The 18051-nt window shown below is 38.6% G+C and overlaps 1 protein-coding gene across 2 annotated transcripts; it reads left to right on the plus strand.

Moving 5' to 3' along the window:
* The first annotated feature begins 3156 nt into the window (after positions 1-3156).
* On the plus strand, positions 3157-17190 carry LOC143031955 (uncharacterized). 2 transcript variants are annotated; one of them, XM_076196345.1, is made up of 4 exons: positions 3157-3201; positions 12641-12777; positions 13930-14028; positions 14328-17190. In XM_076196345.1, exon 4 carries the CDS (start codon positions 14448-14450, stop codon positions 16443-16445), a length of 1998 nt encoding a protein of 665 aa, XP_076052460.1. In that variant the 5' UTR covers positions 3157-3201; positions 12641-12777; positions 13930-14028; positions 14328-14447; the 3' UTR covers positions 16446-17190. The 2 variants fall into 2 exon arrangements, with proteins under 2 accessions (XP_076052460.1, XP_076052461.1); XM_076196346.1 differs by lacking the exons at positions 12641-12777; positions 13930-14028.
* Positions 17191-18051: the final 861 nt, after the last annotated feature.

Raw genomic sequence — 18051 nt, forward strand, 5'->3', positions numbered from 1 at the left:
GAGTTCATGATAAAGATATTGGTTCACTTTTACATTTTTCGGTAGTACAACAAGGCTCCCAAGTCCTCCTCCACTAAAACTTCCCCATTATTTCTCTTCCATTTTCCTCACTCATCACAGTCATTTTCTTAGCACTTCCCACTACAACTATCTTTCCCTCCCTATCCTCCTTCACATTTAGCAACTCCCTAAAATACTTTGCCCATCTTCCCCTTACTGCTTCTCTTCCATTATCATCTCTTCATCTGCACCTTTTACCTTTTCTTCTCTACTTGATTCGCCTCCTCTTCCTCTCATAATTTCTTTCCAAAACATCTTTTTATTACTTTCAAAAATTTCTGTCATACTCTCACCCCATTTCACATTTGCTCTCCTCTTTGCCTCCTGTACCCTGTGCTTTACTTCTCTTTTCTTTGTACCTCTCATATGACTCCCTCGTCCTATTTTGTAACAAATCTGTGAAAGCTCACTTTTTCTCTTCTACAGCCTTCTTTGTTTCCTCATCCACCATTAACTACCCTACCCTACCCTCTATTTCCTTCCGTCCTTCTTATTCCACACACCATCCTTGCACACTTTGTGATTCCCTCCTTGAATCATCCCCGTTCCTCCACTCCTAGCTCTACTCTATACTTCACTCCCTCCCACCCCTTTCTCAGCTTCTTGTACTCCATCTCCTTTTCCTTTCCATTTAAAGAGTTCACTCCAAGCACCTCTCTACCTTTTGTCCTTTTCCTCTTTCTCCATCTATCCTCCACTCTCAACTTACCTTCCACCAAAAAATTATCTGATATTCCCCCATTCTCTCCCCATGGCACATGTACATCCTTAACTCTTCCTGTTATACTCCTATCTACCACTACATAGTCCATTAACGCTCTATCTACCACCCTTCCATCCATCACCCTCTCCCATGTGTACTTATGCTTGACTTTCTTCTGAAACACTGTATTTGCTATCATCAACTCTCTAGACACATCACCATCAACTCTCCACTACGATTCTTTTTTTAATCCACATTTCCCAACCACTATGTCAAATGGTTCATTTCCTACCCTAGCATTAAGGTCTCCTAGTAGTATTACATTGACGTTCCTCCTTAATCCTTCTATGCACTCATTTAAATCATCCAAAAAGCCTCCCTTTCTTCTACACTCTTCTTACTACCAGCCCCATAGGCACTTACAAAAACTCACATCTCCTTTCCCATTTTCAACTTCATCCTCATTGTCCTTGAGGAAACCTTCTTCCGCTCCACTACACATTTACCTATCTCTTCACTTACTAGTACCACCCCTTCTCTCCCTCGCCCCCTCTTCACTCCTGATAACCTCCCAATTACACTCCCAAACTCACACTCGCCCTTCCCTTTCAACTTCGTTTCGCTCAAAGCCAACACATCCATCTTTCTTCTCACAAACATACTACCTATCTCTTCCCTTTTACTCTCATCTGTACCATATCCACGCACATTAAAAGACCCAAACCTTAGGGTGCTGGTTGGAAAACTCCTAGACCCTCTTATGCCTTTACTTTTTTTTTAGGAATGTCCCCTGTGGATCTACAGGTAAAAGGATGCCCGGTCCCAATCCCCGTCCCATTTTTCTTGGCATTTACGATCCAAGTGGAAATACTTGGTGGCAGTATTCTTTTCCCCCCATCACAGGGTAAATAGCAACACGATCGCACGTGTACTTTTTACAACGCAATCTTTTGCGGCACGCTTAGATAAGTATGCCTCAGTTGGAATGCTTGCATCGTTCAGCTCATGCACAGAGTATTCAAATTATCTTGTTGTTGTGCAAGTGTATGCCCAATTCTTGAAATACAAAAAAAAAAAAAAATCACTGATTTAATCGGAAGTTTGGTTATCAACCTCGGCAAAATAGTTTTCAGAAAAAAAATATATTACAATAAAGCATTAATAAACAATATTGCAAGGTAAATGAACATGTTCTTTTAATTTATTTTCTCCTGGAAATAAGAAGCTTAAGATTTTTGGTTAATCGATATTTGAGCTTTATTGTAATACATGTAGGCATATAGTCACGCGCGAAACCATGCGCGGCGCCGCTATCGCCATGATCTTTTGCGCCCCGTTGGATTTTGATTTTGTTTGGCTTAGTTTGAATGCTTGGAGCGTTGTCAAACAAGTGTATGCCCAGTTCTTTAAAACTTTACTAATACTTGCCGATTTCAACGCAATTTTTATAGACTTGGCAAATTAGTTTTCCGAGTAAAAATGTAAAGGCAAGAAACTAAATTATATAATATTTAATGTAACAATGTTGTTTATTATCCTCTATTCTACCGAATATGAGCAACTTTGAAATCGTTGGCAATAGCGCAACTGTGCAATCTAAGAATCTTGAAGCTTAGATGCCAATTTGACATATCGTTGCCATGGCAACGTGATAGGTGTTAGTGAGAACGGTGTAAGAGGAAAGTCTTGCATTGTTTTTGACATGCTCAGGAGATTTTTTGTCTCATAAAACCTTCACATGTCAAGTTGCATGTCAGTTGTGGTAGTGGTTTGGATTTTATTATTTCTAAATTGACACCCGTTGCCATGACAACATGATAGGTGTTAGTAAGAATGGTATAAGAAGAAGGTCCTGCAATGTGACATGCTCAGGTGACTTGTTGATCCATAAAACTTTCACACGCCAAATTGCATGTCAATTGGGCCATTGGTTTGGATCTTATTGATGATAATCTGAAAATTGACAACTTCATGGTTGCCATGAAAAGGCAAATATAGTATGATGGAGATGTCGCACATTGTTTTTAACATGCTCATGTGATTTTTTGGTCTATGAAACCCTTTTATTCATAATTTCAATAAAATTGGACCAGTGGTTTGGAGTTTGTGTGTATTTCTTTACCAAAATCTTTACAAATTACCACCCTTAATTCTAACATTTTGTTATGGTCAAGTCTAGCCAAAAATGCGGAATATAAAAATAATTTGAAAAATCATATCTCCCTTATTTTTCAAGCTATATAAAAACTTTAAATAACATCTTGTTTCTAATAAAATTGCCTTTCATATGCAACAATAACTTAAGGATTAAAAAAAAAAGTTTTGTGCCCGTATCTACATGTTTGTTTACGTGACGTCATAGCCCGCCAAGCCTCGAATTTTATTCTTCCTCTCTGTGTTTTGTGCAGGTCCAGCAAGTGTGCCTTCTTCTTGAATTCGTAAGTCAATGATGTAGTGATAAGGAAGCTTAGTGCATGCGTGGTGTGTTCGTATTTGGCACTTGCTACACTCCAATTCCCGCTTGGCAGTGAATAATGTGGCAACGGGCAAAAAAAGTGATAATAATAATAATAACCCATGAGTTCTTATTGGCAATAAGAATGAAATGGTCTTTCATATGCAATAATATTGCATATGAAAGACCATTTCATTAGAAACAAAGCACTTTTTACATTTCTTAAATAGCTGAAAAGAAAAGGGAGATACGATTTTTTGAATTATTTTTTATCCCGAATTTTTGGCTAGACTTTACTATAACAAAAGGTTAGAATTAAAGGTGGTGACTTGTAAAGATTTTTGGTAAAATTTTACTTTCGACCTTTGTTGGAATATAGCAATACAAAATTAAATAGTAATTTTGTAAATTAAAATGTATGAAATGAAAATAGAAATAGTTGCTAAAACAGATTTCATAATTAACGAAGTCGTGTACTACGAATGGTACGCCATGTTTGTTATGGTAGATTCCGACGTCGGAGAAATGAAAGGACGATAAATTTGTCTAAACTAAAGTAAACTAAACTAACCTAACCTAACCTAACCGGTAAAATTTTACTTTCGACCATTGGAGGAATATAGCCATACAAAAGCTGAGTGGTTGAAAAGCCCGCCAACGTCTCTCACGACGACGAGGACCAGCCGGATGATATCTAATTTGCAGGTAATGATTTATTAAACACAGGTTAGGTTAGTTAAGTTTAGTTCAATTTAGTTTAGACAAATTTATCGTCCTTTCATTTCTCCGACGTCGGCATCTACCATAACAAACATGGCGTACCATTCGTCATACACGACTTCGTTACTTAGAAATCTGTTTTAGCAACTATTTTTATTTTCATTTCCGCACACAAAATTGCATATTACGTTCATACATTTTAATTTACAAAATTAATATTTAATTTTGTATTGCTATATTCCAACAAAGGTCGAAAGTAAAATTTTACCAGATTTTTGTAAAGAAATACACATCACTGGTCTAATTTTATTAAAATGTTGAATACGTGGGCTTTATGGGTCAACAAATTACCTGAGCATGTCAAAAACAATGTGGAACACCTCCAGTATACCAAATTTTTAATTTGCCTTTTCATGGCAACTTCAGTTGTCAATTTAGAGATGATCATCAGTATAATCCAAGCCCCTGGCCCAATTGACATACAACTTGGCATGTGAAGGTTTTATGGGTCAATAAATCATCTGAGCATGTCAAAAACAATGTAGGACCTTCCTTTGATACAATTCTTACTAACACCTATCATGTTGCCATAGCAACTATTGTCAATTTAGAGATAATCATCCCTAAAATCCAAACCCCTGGGCCAATTGACATACAACTTGTCATGTGAAGGTTGGGTCCTACTAATTGCTGTCTTCCACCGTCCTCTACCATCCCCCACCCTCAGTTTTAATCAAAACTGTTTCTCATCTCCCTGCGTATGAAAATGTTGGTCAGCATGGAAAAAAAAAACCAAAGACTTGGTGCAAAACTGATACCATTTCCCTTAAAGGATGGTGCAAGCTTATCAGACAAAATGGCCCCGCTACCAAAATGGCCCTGGGCAAGTCAAAACGGCGTCGCCTTCAGTGGCGTGGTTAAAATGGCATTGATCTATTATTAATTGCTGGGCCGTCGGTTGATAGTTAGCTAATAACTGTTCTTGTTCTTTATCCGGGCTCACCTTTGTGACTACCTATGTTGATGAGGATATCCCAGACATCCCCAGGAGACTGGTAGTGGTACAGTAGGTACGACAGTGGACATTGCATAGTGGACATTTCATACTTACCAGTCAAAACATCCCCGGGTGAGATCAAAACGTCCTTGGGTCAAAATGCCCCCTGGTCAACACGTCCTAGCTAGGGTCAAAACTCCATTCAATTCTTCTTGTTATTATTACCATTTTTGAAGTAAACATAATCTAAAACCAACACTCCTTGTCATTTGTACCATAAATTACTACTGAATTTGATCAGTCGCTCCGTCAGTCGCGTCAGGGTTGATCGTGGCTCACTAGGTGTACTTTCTACATTTGAATCCCCCTTCCCCCTCCACACACACACACATACCTGACCTACGTTTCTGCTAAATTACGAGTAAGGTATGATTGGAATTTGTAAAAATGTAAACTTATGAAAATTCTGTGTAAATATTGTATGATTATGACATTATCTTAATAATGATTATGTGTAACACTGATCTATTACAGTGGTGTGTGCATGTGGGTGCATTATTTGACATATTTTCTTTAAAATGTGTGGTTTCCATATAATTTGATCAAAGAGAAGTCACATTTTTATCCTCTGGTAAATTACCGACCATAGCTACGAATACCGCCTGACTCACTAATTACTGACCAAACCCGAACAAGGACGGTTTTTGCTCAAATGCACAATTTTGTAAATAAAATTAGAATATAATTGCATTGTTTGACCTATTTTCTTTATAATGTATGATTTCCATGTAATTTGATGGAAGAGAAGTTACGTTTTTAGCCTTTGCAAAATTACCGACTACAGCTACGATTAGTCCAGCCCGCCATGTATGATCACTGGTGGTATGGATCAAACTACACTCCATTTGTAACCGTTCTATAGGGGTCTGGTACCTCTGTAACCGACCTGTGGTCTGTATGGTTACATAGGGAGGTCTTAATGCGGTGAGATAAACTCCAAAGCGGGAGTTTTCTTCTATTTATTTAAACAAGGGAGTTTGGGTTAACAACTTTCAATGGGCCCTTTGGGCTAAATACAATAAGTGCCAGCCCTTCACCTAGGGCACGATAGGCTGGCAGCCTACACGGTCTGCCTAGCTCTGACCTCTGGCCAGTAGGGTCTAGACCTACCCAGCCTCTGGCGGTAGGTTCTTCACCTACCCCAGCTCTGGCTACGTGACATGGGTGTTAAACATTATATAGGAGGGTTAGTAGGTTACAAGCAAAGGTGTTAGTCTTGTTATTCATTGCATGGGGTCTGTTCTATTTAAGAGGGTTAGTCCTATAATTGGTGGATATTGTTAGGTATATTATATATATATGTTAGTTTATGCTTAATATACTAGGGCAGTTATAATAAAAGGACTTATAATAGGTTAGTCTGGTGACATTGGGCATCTATATCTTGTTTGTCTTCAAATGTGCTGCGTTAGGTTCATGTTGTGGGAAACGCAAGGTAAGCAAGAGGGGAAGTCTCGCTATGTTGCAAGCATGTGGATCACGTGCGTGGTGGGTGATGGTTAGTGATGGATACACATTGCACATTTGAGTAAAAACCATCCTTGTTCAGATTTGGTCTGTTGTCAGTGAAAATCACACATTTTAAAGAAAATAGTTCACATAATTCAACTATGTGTAACCATGTGCTAATGTTTTTTATATAAAATCTCGCATATGAGTTAAAACCGTCCTTGTTCGGATTTGGTCTGTTACTAGTCAGTGAAAGTCACATTTTAAAGAAAATCATTCAAATAATTGAACTATAGATGTTGAAAGAGGAAAGGGACAAAAGGTAGGGAGGTGCTTGGAGTGAACTCTTTAAATGAAAAGGAGGAGTACAAGAAGAAGCTGAAGGAGGAGTGGGAGGGAGTGAAGGATGGAGTAGAGATGGGTGTGGAGGAGGAATGGGGATGGTTCAAGGAGGGAGTCACAAAGTGTGCAAAAATGGTGTGTGGAACAAGAAGGACAGGAGGAAATAGAAGGAAGGGTAGTGAATGGTGGGATGAGGAAACAAAGAAGGTTGTAGAAGGGAAGAAGCGAGGTTTCACAGATTGGTTACAAAATAGGATGAGGGAGTCATATGAGACGTACAAAGAAAAGAAAAGAGAAGTAAAGCAAAAGGTAAAGGAGGCAAAGAGGAGAGCAGATGTGAAGTGGGGTAAGAGTATGACAGAAAATTTTGAGAGTAATATAAAGATGTTTTGGAGAGAAATTAAGAGAGAAAGAGGAGGCGAATCAAGTAGAGAAAAAAGGTAAAAGGTGCAGATGGAGAGATGATAATGGAAGAGAAGGCAGTAAGGGGAAGATGGGCAGAATAATTTAGGGAGTTGGTAAATGTAAAGGAGGATAGGGAGGGAAAGATAGCTGCAGTGGGAAATGCTAAGAAAATGAGTGAGGAAAATGGAGGAGAAATAAGAAAGGATGAGGTGAAGGCAGTTGTTAAGATGATGAAAGCAGGTAAGGCACCTGGTCTGGATGGATGCCATGCAGAATGTCTAAAAAAAGGAGGCACAGTGATGGTGGACTGGCTGGTGAGGTTATTTAATATTTGCTGGAGAGAGGGTAGAGTGCCAGAGGACTGGAGGAGTGCTTGTATAGTTCCACTTTACAAAGGAAAGGGGGACAAGTGTGAATGTAGTAATTTCATAGGAATTAGCTTGTTAAGTGTAGTTGGAAAGGCTTATGGGAGGGTCTTGATTGAGAGGATTAGGAGAGGAACAGAGGGAGTAATTGGTGAGGAACAGTGTGGATTTAGGATGGGTAGAGGTTGTGTAGATCATATCTTTGTGCTAAGACAAATATGTGAGAAAGCTATAGGAAAGGGGAAGGATGTTTTTTGGGCTTTTATGGATCTGGAAAAGGCTTACAATAGGGTAGACAGAAAGGCACTGTAGGAGGTTATGCAGATATATGGGATAGGAGGAAAGGTTCTAGGAGCTGTCAAAAGTCACCTTATTTCAAGGTCACAAAAAAAAAAACGTTTTATATTTCTCCCCGTTTTCTTTAACACCCTCTCGAATAAAGGTAATCACTGGGAAATGGATAGCTCCTGCCATCTCTCGTCCATGAGCCAAACCATAACAATAACATTGCGATCAGCTGTTCTCTCCACGCACGCATCTCTGGACATTTTTTAAGTTTATTTCATCATTAACTCTCCATTTAATCACAATTACCTATTTAAAATGTAAGAGTTATTACTGACTCATATATCATGTATATGAATAATCCTAGAATTAAGTCATTATTTATATGTAAACATCATGAAATGACAGGTGTTTTGATAACAGTTTCGTGTAGCCTAGGAAAAGCTGAATCCAAAAAATTAGGTGAAATGTTTTCAATAAAACAATTACCTACTAGGCTAGTAGGCTGTATCATATCCAATCCCCATGATGATGAATATTAGTCATTCCCTATTATTCAGGTGAGCAAATGAAAACTATTTTATAGGAAATATATATTGAAGAAATGAAGGCATAGCCTTGCCTGTGTGTGTGTGTGTGTGTATCACTCACCTAGTCCACACACACACACACACACACACTGACATTTGCCATAGAAGCAACATGCCGCCCAAGACGTCCAACATGGACGAGGACGTGAACTGCTACATGAGCTTCTTTGCCGATGACGCCAAACTGCTAAGGAAAATAGAAACTGAGGAGGACTGTGAAGTACTGCAAGAAGACCTAAATAGGGTATGGAACTGGAGTCAGAAATGGGAAGTGGACTTTAATACTAAGAAGTGTAGCATAATGGAGTTTGGAAAAAGCAAAAATAGAATATCAGGAAAATATACAATTGGAACCAAAGAAGTAAAGAAAGTAGGATCCGAAAAAGATTTGGGAGTAATTATCACGAACGACTTGTCCTATGATATACAGATTAACAAAATTGTCGGGGAGACTTACAACTTGCTAAGATCAATAAAAGTGGCGTTTACATACTTGGACGAAGACATGATAAAAAAAATATTGGTTACATTGATAAGGCCTAGATTAGAGTATGCGGCGACATTGTGGTCCCCCAGTACCAAAAAGAATATAAAGAAAATAGAAAGAATCCAAAGAGCAGCTACAAAAATGGCACCTGCACTTGCAAACCTATCATACGAGGAGAGATTGGCTAAACTGGAGTTACCGACACTGGAGCAAAGAAGAGAGAGAGGTGACCTATTGACCATCTACAGAATCATGAGAGGCATAGAGGTACTCGATAGAGAGAACTTACTTAACTGGGACAAAAGAAACACAAGGGGACATGGAAAGAAAATAAAAAAACATAGCTATAGAAGAGAACTGAAGAAAAACAGTTTTCCTCATAGAGTTTTGGACACTTGGAACAAACTGGACAATGAAATAGTATGCGCAAAAACCATTCATGAATTTAAAAACAAACTAGACACTGCAAGATACAAAGGCGGGACATCACGAGCATAGCTCCCCTTCCCGCAAAATACAACTAGGTAATACACACACACACAATAGACAGTTGGAACAAGTTAGATGAGAAAGTGGTGTGTACAAAAACAATACATGAATTTAAAAACAGTTTAGATAAAATGAAATATGAAGACTGGACACCACGAGCATAGCTCCCCTTCCAGTAAAATACAACTAGGTAAATACACACACACATACATATATATATATATGTATATATGCATGTATGTATAGTATGTTGCTTGGAATACAAAAAATGATTTCTAAACTGATAGCCTAACCTAATTTGGGTGCCCAAAACTTAGTTTTTTTTTCTCATGTATATGTTATAATGTCTTTTCTTTTTGTCATAATTAGTTATGCAATAATATATATATATATTTACATATGCATATTTATGTATGTATATAGGTTGCTTGGAATCCAAAAATTATTTCTAAACTGATAGCCTAACCTAATTTGAGTGCCAAAAACTTTTTTTTTTTCTCATGTATATGTTAGAATAATAGTGTCTTTTCTCTTTGTGTTCTTTTCAGATTTGAGTTATATATATATCCCTATCAATATGGCAAGAAAGACACCAGCTAAATCAAGTGTATTTGAGCACTTTTTGCTATCTGTATATAAGTTTTATGTTTGTACAGTAAATGACGATGAGAATTATGTTGACAGTGGAACTGGAAAGCTGTGTGAAAGTAAGATAAGTACATGTTGCGGTGTTGGTAAAAGTTCTCCAACTAGAGCTTGTAATTTGAAGAGGCATTTGGAACGTCACCATCCAAATGTTTTTGAAAATGTTAAAGAAAATGATCAAACTGTATCACTCTCAAAAGCTTCAACTTCAACATCTTGTCAAGCACCTACTGAAAGGCAAACTGATCTGAGGAAATTATTAATGTCTGATAAAATTACTATTACTATGACTGCAGAAAAGTTTCAGAAGAACATAATTGACTTAGTTGTTCATAACAGCATGCCGCCTCTTGTTCTGTTCTCTCAACCGGCACTCCAGCAGCTTATTGGCAAAATGGCTAAAAAGTTAAATATTTCCCTGGACAGACATAACATTAGGAAAATTATCATAAATGAAGCAGATACAAAGAAAGAAGAACTACAGAACATTCTTTCAGGCTGGTATCCATTTTTGAAAATGGATGCAGCAACAAGGCACAGAGTCAATTACTTCGCAATAAATGTAAGGTACTGTACTAGTGATGGAAAGATGGTAACAAGCACTCTTGCTGTTAAAGATACAAAAGCAAAGCATGACAGCAGCATTCTTCAAGGTTTGATTGAGAATGTTTTGAAAGAATACAATATTGATAAAGAAAACATCATCAGCATTGTTACTGATAATGACTAACATAATAAAAACTATAGAAAACCTAAATGAAAGTCAAGAAAATTAAGAAAAAGAAACCAGCAACACCACTGATAAAACTGCTGTATCACTAACTGAAGGAGACCAACAACACTCAGATGAACATCTTGATGATGTTGCTGAAGAAGCATCAAAACTTTGTAAGATCAGGCACATGTGATGTGCTGTGCACACACTGCAACTTGCCATAAGGGATGGTCTTAAAGACCATCATACTGCGAATTTAATAGGAAAGTTAAGACAGGTTGCAGTAGCCACAAGAACTCCAAAAATAGTTGCGATTGTAAAAAGAAGAGCTGGTAAAGGAGCTGTACTTGACCAGGCTACACGCTGGGGGAGCACATATTTGATGGTGCAGAGACTGCTTGAACTAAGGTCAGTCTTGGAGGACATATACAATCCATCATTGTCTCTAACTGAAAGCCAATGGCACTCAGCAACAGAATTGGAGGAGCTTCTTCTGCTACCATACACTGTGACAAAAACATAACAAGCTGAAGACTTGACAGCTGGGGAGTTTTTATTCGAATGGAAAAAATTAATTTTCAATGTGACTAAAAAAGGAGGTCTTGTAGCTAATGGGATACTCAACTCAATGAACAGAAGAGAACCACAGCTTACTGACAATGACATTCTGTTGGCATCGATATTTGTGGATAAAAAAACGAATATTGCTAGAGGAAGAGCAGTGCAAAAGAGCAAAAGAATGTCTCTGCAAACTTGGAATGAAAATGAAAGGTCTTCTGAGCAAATCTTCAGAATATTTTAGTTTCATTGTGAAAGTATTGAAGTGGAGTCTTCATCTTCAAGTGATGCTGATGATTTTGAAAATTTTGTTAAGAAATTAGCACTACAGAAAGCTAAGAAAAGAAAACTAGACAGTGCCACCACTGAGGCTCAACCTATGGAAGTGAAGATAACTAAATTTAACCCATTCAACTCCGATGACACGTAGGCGTCATGGACTTAGATCTCGGTGGCAGCAGCCAATGCCAGCCGTACGACGTGTCGTAATGAAACTCGCATCATAAAATATAGTCACCGCTTATATCGATCGGTCTCGCTTCACCCGTGAATTTTGATAACCATAGAAAATGCGATTACAAAAGAATTAGAAAGAATGTCATTATGGAGGGGCGACTACAATATTTTTTTAATCAAGACGCCGATATGGCATCGCGAATACACTCGCTCCCCATGACGCCTACGTGTGCGGCACCGTATGGAAGGGGTTAAAGAAGATTTCAACAGAGCATTGGCAGAAATAGAAAATATTGAATACAACAGCAAAAGCAAATTATCTTTGCAGGAAATAATCAAAGGCTACCCAGAAGTAATAAGGGAAGTAGCTCTCACCGTCACAGCAATCCCTCCGACACAGGTTAGCATGGAGAGCCTCTTCTCAGTTCTGAGGCTGATGAAGAGTGATCTTAGAGCATCAATGAAAGAAGACATTATAGAAGCCATGTTATTTGTAAGGACTTTAAATTATTGAACAGAGTTTCATGTTTCATTTCAATAAAGGATTAATTGATTACAATATTGTTCTTTCAGTTATTTAATTTTGTTTAAGAAGTTATTTTTTTAGTTTATATGTTTAGTTGTTTGCAATTCAAGTATTTTCTTATGTATCTTTATATGTATTTTGCCAATAATGTATTTCTTTCGATAAAGTTAAAAAAAGCCAAATGGCATAGCTATAGCCATGAAGTCATTTATGACTTTGAAATTAGCCTGATGATTCACTTGGCAGTGATGAAATGCTATTTTGACTAATATGCAACATAAAATAAGAAAATTATATAAAAATATTTAATTACTCTTATTTTTTTTAAAATAGGAGTCTGAGTCGATTCTAAAAAATTATGGGAGTCGGAGTCGGATGTGCAGAGTCCCGACTCCCCAGCCCTGATGTGAACAGTACATGCACGATGGTGGCGCCGTCCGTGGATTTGCGTACCTACATTCTGAGCAGAGGTAAATGTGTGGGCATTTATCAGTATGTTTGCCAGTCCCACAGTTGCAATTGCCCATATTATCGGCTAGCTTTTATCATTCTCAGTATTTTGAGCACCATATATAAGTACTGAAAATTAATGTTAATGTCAGCAGCGATGTAAAAAATAATAGGTAACTAGACTGAGAAGCATCTTCATAATCATAGTGTATCCTATTTGAACTGTTCTTACACACAGTAAATCTAAAGATGAGCATATCTAAATGATATGGCAATAGAAAATTAGATATTGATTTTGTGAATACCATATTTTTATGATACCATTAAAAAACATGCTGATTAGAATTTCATACATACATACATATACCAAGGCTTTTTCCCCCTTACAAGGGAGGTAGCCAAAAAGGAAAAGGCATAAAATCATTCCCTCCCATTCCATCCCTGAATGCACTCCACACCCCTCCACCCTCCCTCTTATCTTATCAACTCCTGGATGACGGGTCATCCCTGCATCTCGCCCACTGCCCTGGGTCAGAAGCAGTGTCACAAGATGCGGCTTCATTAAACTGGCAACCCCCCACTCTGTTCCCTCAAGCAGAAAAAGAGCAGATGGGGAGAAATCCCTTCAGGTTGTGTTAAATTATTTTTTCAAATCCTTTTTTCACACACCCTCACCTCCCATCCCCCATCCACTCCCCCTCATGCATCACAGCATCATCCATACGCAACCATTCTCCATTCACCCCTGCCTTCTGTCCTCTTCTGTCCCTCCTCAACTGATAATCCCCTCTTTCCTAATGTCCCTTTTACCTCATCAAACCATCTCATCCTTGGTTGCCCCCTCAAGTTTACTCCTACCTCTGCCTTCCACACCTCTTTTACTAATCTTTCTTCACTCATTCTTTCCAACCAATGTGCCAGACATAAATACTGTCAATAGTACCTTTGTCTGTACTGTTATTATATTCTTGTATAAAGTGTTCATATGGGAAGCGTCCATTTGAGAAACATTGATGTGGAAAATGCTCAAATGAGACCAAAGCTCACAGATCATCCAACTTTACATTGTTCAATGTTAATAGGCAGGGATATCTAAACTGAGATAATACTGATATCAAATAAAGGTTCCACAAAGAGAATAAATATTTTTTCTTCTTTTCATCTTTTGTTAGTATTAAAACACAGATGTCACAACCAGTAAGGAAGATGTCACAGGCTTCATTTGATAGCAGTTCCTGCCTGAGTATGTCATGATTGTTGAGATTGTTTCAGTAAGTATATCTGATAGTTTTTTCTATTAGACAAACAGGAATTTTATTAAATGTGACAAGAAAAATATAGAAAGTGCCATTACAATTTCTTAGATCAGTTTTATTTATTATGATTTGCTGAGATGATAACATAGGTACACCTCTTTCCAATGAGTCTGAAATGATGTAAGATGCATAATTTATTCAAGTCAGATGAGTGAAATTAAATGAATGAACATTCCTCGAGTAGATCATGTTTAGATTCAGGTCTTGTGAGCCCAAACATGGAATGTTATGGAGTTTTATTACATTTTTTCTAGGATGAGAATAATTGTTACCATCTTTGGAAGAGCTATCCATGGAGTCCACATGTGTCATCTGATGATGAGGATCTGGTGTGACACCTATGGCACAGTTATATCACAAGACATTGTCGTGCAATGACCCACACTGGAGAGAAGTCCTCTCAGGGTGACCTGAAATGTCTAATAATGACCTACACAGGAGAGAAGCCTTTCCAATGTGACCTGTGTGACTCTGCTTTCCCAAAAAAGGGTTCTCTCAAACAGCATATGAGGACCCACACAGGAGAGAAGCCTTTCCAGTGTGACCTGTGCGACTCTGCTTTCTCATATAAAGGTTCTCTCACGGAGCATATGAGGACCCACACAGGAGAGAAGCCTTTCCAGTGTGACCTGTGTGACTCTGCTTTCTCACAAAAGTGTTCTCTCAAAAAGCATACAAGAGAGAAGCATTTCCAGTGTGACCATTGTGATTCTGCTTTCTCAAGAAAGGGTTCTCTCACACTACATATGAGGACCCACACAGGATTGAAGCCATTCCATTGTGATCTGTGTGATAAAGCCTTCACACAAAAGTGTCACCTCATAAATCATACGATGACCCACACAGGAGAGAAGCCATTCCAGTGTGACCTGTGTGACTTTGCTTTCTCACAAAAGGGTCATCTCACACAGCATATGAGGACCCACACAGGTGAGAAGCCTTTCCAATGTGACCTGTGTGGCTCTGCTTTCTCACAAAAGACTTCTCTCACACAGCATATCAGGACCCACACAGGAGAGAAGCCTTTCCAATGTGACCTGTGTGGCTCTGCTTTCTCACAAAAGACTTCTCTCACACATCATATGAGTGCCCACACAGGAAAGAAGCCTTTCCAATGTGACCTGTGCGGCTCTGCTTTCTCACAAAAGGGTTCTCTCACACGGCATATGAGGACCCACACAGGAGAGAAGCCTTTCCAGTGTGACCTGTGTGACTCTGCTTTCCCAAAAAAGGGTTCTCTTAAACAGCATATGAGGACCCACACAGGAGAGAAGCCTTTCCAGTGTGACCTGTGCGACTCTGCTTTCTCATATATAGGTTCTCTCACGGAGCATATGAGGACCCACACAGGAGAGAAGCCTTTCCAGTGTGACATGTGTGACTCTGCTTTCTCACAAAAGTGTTCTCTCAAAAAGCATACAAGAGAGAAGCATTTCCAGTGTGACCATTGTGATTCTGCTTTCTCAAGAAAGGGTTCTCTCACACTGCATATGAGGACCCACACAGGATTGAAGCCATTCCATTGTGATCTGTGTGATAAAGCCTTCACACAAAAGTGTCACCTCATAAATCATACGATGACCCACACAGGAGAGAAGCCATTCCAATGTGACCTGTGTGACTTTGCTTTCTCACAAAAGGGTCATCTCACACAGCATATGAGGACCCACACAGGAGAGAAGCCTTTCCAATGTGACCTGTGTGGCTCTGCTTTCTCACAAAAGACTTCTCTCACACAGCATATCAGGACCCACACAGGAGAGAAGCCTTTCCAATGTGACCTGTGTGGCTCTGCTTTCTCACAAAAGACTTCTCTCACACATCATATGAGTGCCCACACAGGAAAGAAGGCTTTCCAATGTGACCTGTGCGGCTCTGCTTTCCCACAAAAGGGTTGTCTCACACGGCATATGAGGACCCACACAGGAGAGAAGCCTTTCCAGTGTGACCTGTGTGACTCTGCTTTCCCAAATAAGGGTTCTCTTAAACAGCATATGAGGACCCACACAGGAGAGAAGCCTTTCCCGTGTGACCTGTGCGACTCTGCTTTCTCACAAAAGTCTTCTCTCACAAAGCATATGAGTACCCACACAGGATTGAAGCCTTTCCAATGTGACCTGTGTGACTCTGCTTTCTCACAAAAGAGTTATCTAACACTGCACATGAGGACCCATACAGGAGAGAAGCCTTTCCAATGTAATCTGTGCAGCTCTGCTTTCTCACAAAAGCATTCTCTCACAAATCATATGAAGACCCACACAGGAGAGAAGCCTTTCCAATGTGACCTGTGCGGCTCTGCTTTCTCACAAAGCGGTCATCTCACACAGCATACGAGAACCCACACAGGGTCTCTTGGTTGTGACTCTCACTAGAGAGAAGCCATTCCAATGTGACTTGTGCAGCTTTGCTTTCTCACTAGAAGTTAATCTCACACATCATATAAAGACCTGTACAGGAGAGAAGCCATTCCAGTGTGACTTATGTAATGTAAAATGTTCCCTCTAAATTTGGCTTGATTGCTGAATACTTGATGCATTTTTCTTTCTTGTTTTTATAAATTCAGTGGAGTTTCATACAACTTACTATTCAAGAATAAGATAAGCTAAGAAGGTACTGATAAAATAAGGGTATTGAAAGGGCCTGTAGAAATATTAAGATAAAAGTGCAACACTGAAACAAAGCCAAAACAAAAATCAGAATTAAAAAAATGTGATAAAGAGAAAGTGAGACATTGGAAAGCCCTATCCCAAATTTTTACATGATCTTACTTAGAGGTAAGCAAAATAAAACCGTGTTTGGTAAATATGGGATGCAGACTTGGTCGATAGTCTTTAATCTGTAGTCATTTGTAAATCTACAAAAGGATAATAAAATGTTCTTCAAATAACATAATTGCAAACAATTGATGCTAACATGAACTCTCTAGACACATCACCATCAACTCTTCACTATGATTCTTTCCAGGAACTCCACATTTCCCAACCACTTCATCAAATAGTTCATTTCCTACCCTAGCATTAAGGTCTCTCAGTACTACTATAGAAACAGTGGACTACCATTTGATCTGTACAAAACAAATGAAATAAATGAATGATTGTAGCATCTATCATTAGTATTGTGAAATTTCACAATAAATGAAATAGAATTTACATAATGTTTTGTTAGAATGCCTAAAACACAAGCCATACAGGCCACACTCACCTTATTACTTGGTTTAATCATGACAGTGAGGGTGCACAGAGTATGAAGTAGGTTGTATACACAACCTGGTGAACAACATAAGTCAAACCCACTTACTGGAGTTAAATAAAAGACAAGTGAAAGAACATGTGTTGTAAAGCATCTTTTGATTAAAACACATATCTCAATTTTATATAAAAAAAAGAAGTCTGGCTGTTGCAAGGAAATAAAGTTAATCTTTTCATACAGTGCACATTAAATGTACATAAAGATAATGACTAGTTTCATAATAGGATCCATCAATACTGTATGCAGAACACTGCAGCATTATTAACAAATATAAAAACATGTACATATCCCCATCTGGGTTATTGGCTACATGTTATGGTGGGGTTAAAAGTTACTCAGTAGCATGCAGCTGATACTTTAGGGTCTATATGGGGTGCCCCTACAGGCCAGAGCCACACATAATTTTGTCTGTGATAGAGGAAATCTATTCATAGAGAAACAATGCTACTTTATTATACTACGATTATCTCTCCATTATGTGGTCTCCCCCAAAAGGGAAGAGATAGGCAGTATGTTAGAAGATAGATGTGTTGGCACTGAATGAAACTAAGTTGAAAGGGAAGGTGTACTCGAGTTTGGGAGGGTACTAGGAGTGAAGAGAGAACATGGGAGAGAAGAGATGGCTATACTAGTAGGTGAAGAGCTAGGTATGTGTATGATGGAGTACAAGGAGGTTTCTTCAAGGTTGATGTGAAAGGTGAAACTGAGAAGGGAGATATGGGTCTTTGT

The sequence above is a fragment of the Oratosquilla oratoria genome, chromosome 12, assembly GCF_046742065.1.
Source record: "Oratosquilla oratoria isolate Oo_2021 chromosome 12, ASM4674206v1, whole genome shotgun sequence".
NCBI classification, from domain to species: domain Eukaryota; kingdom Metazoa; phylum Arthropoda; class Malacostraca; order Stomatopoda; family Squillidae; genus Oratosquilla; species Oratosquilla oratoria.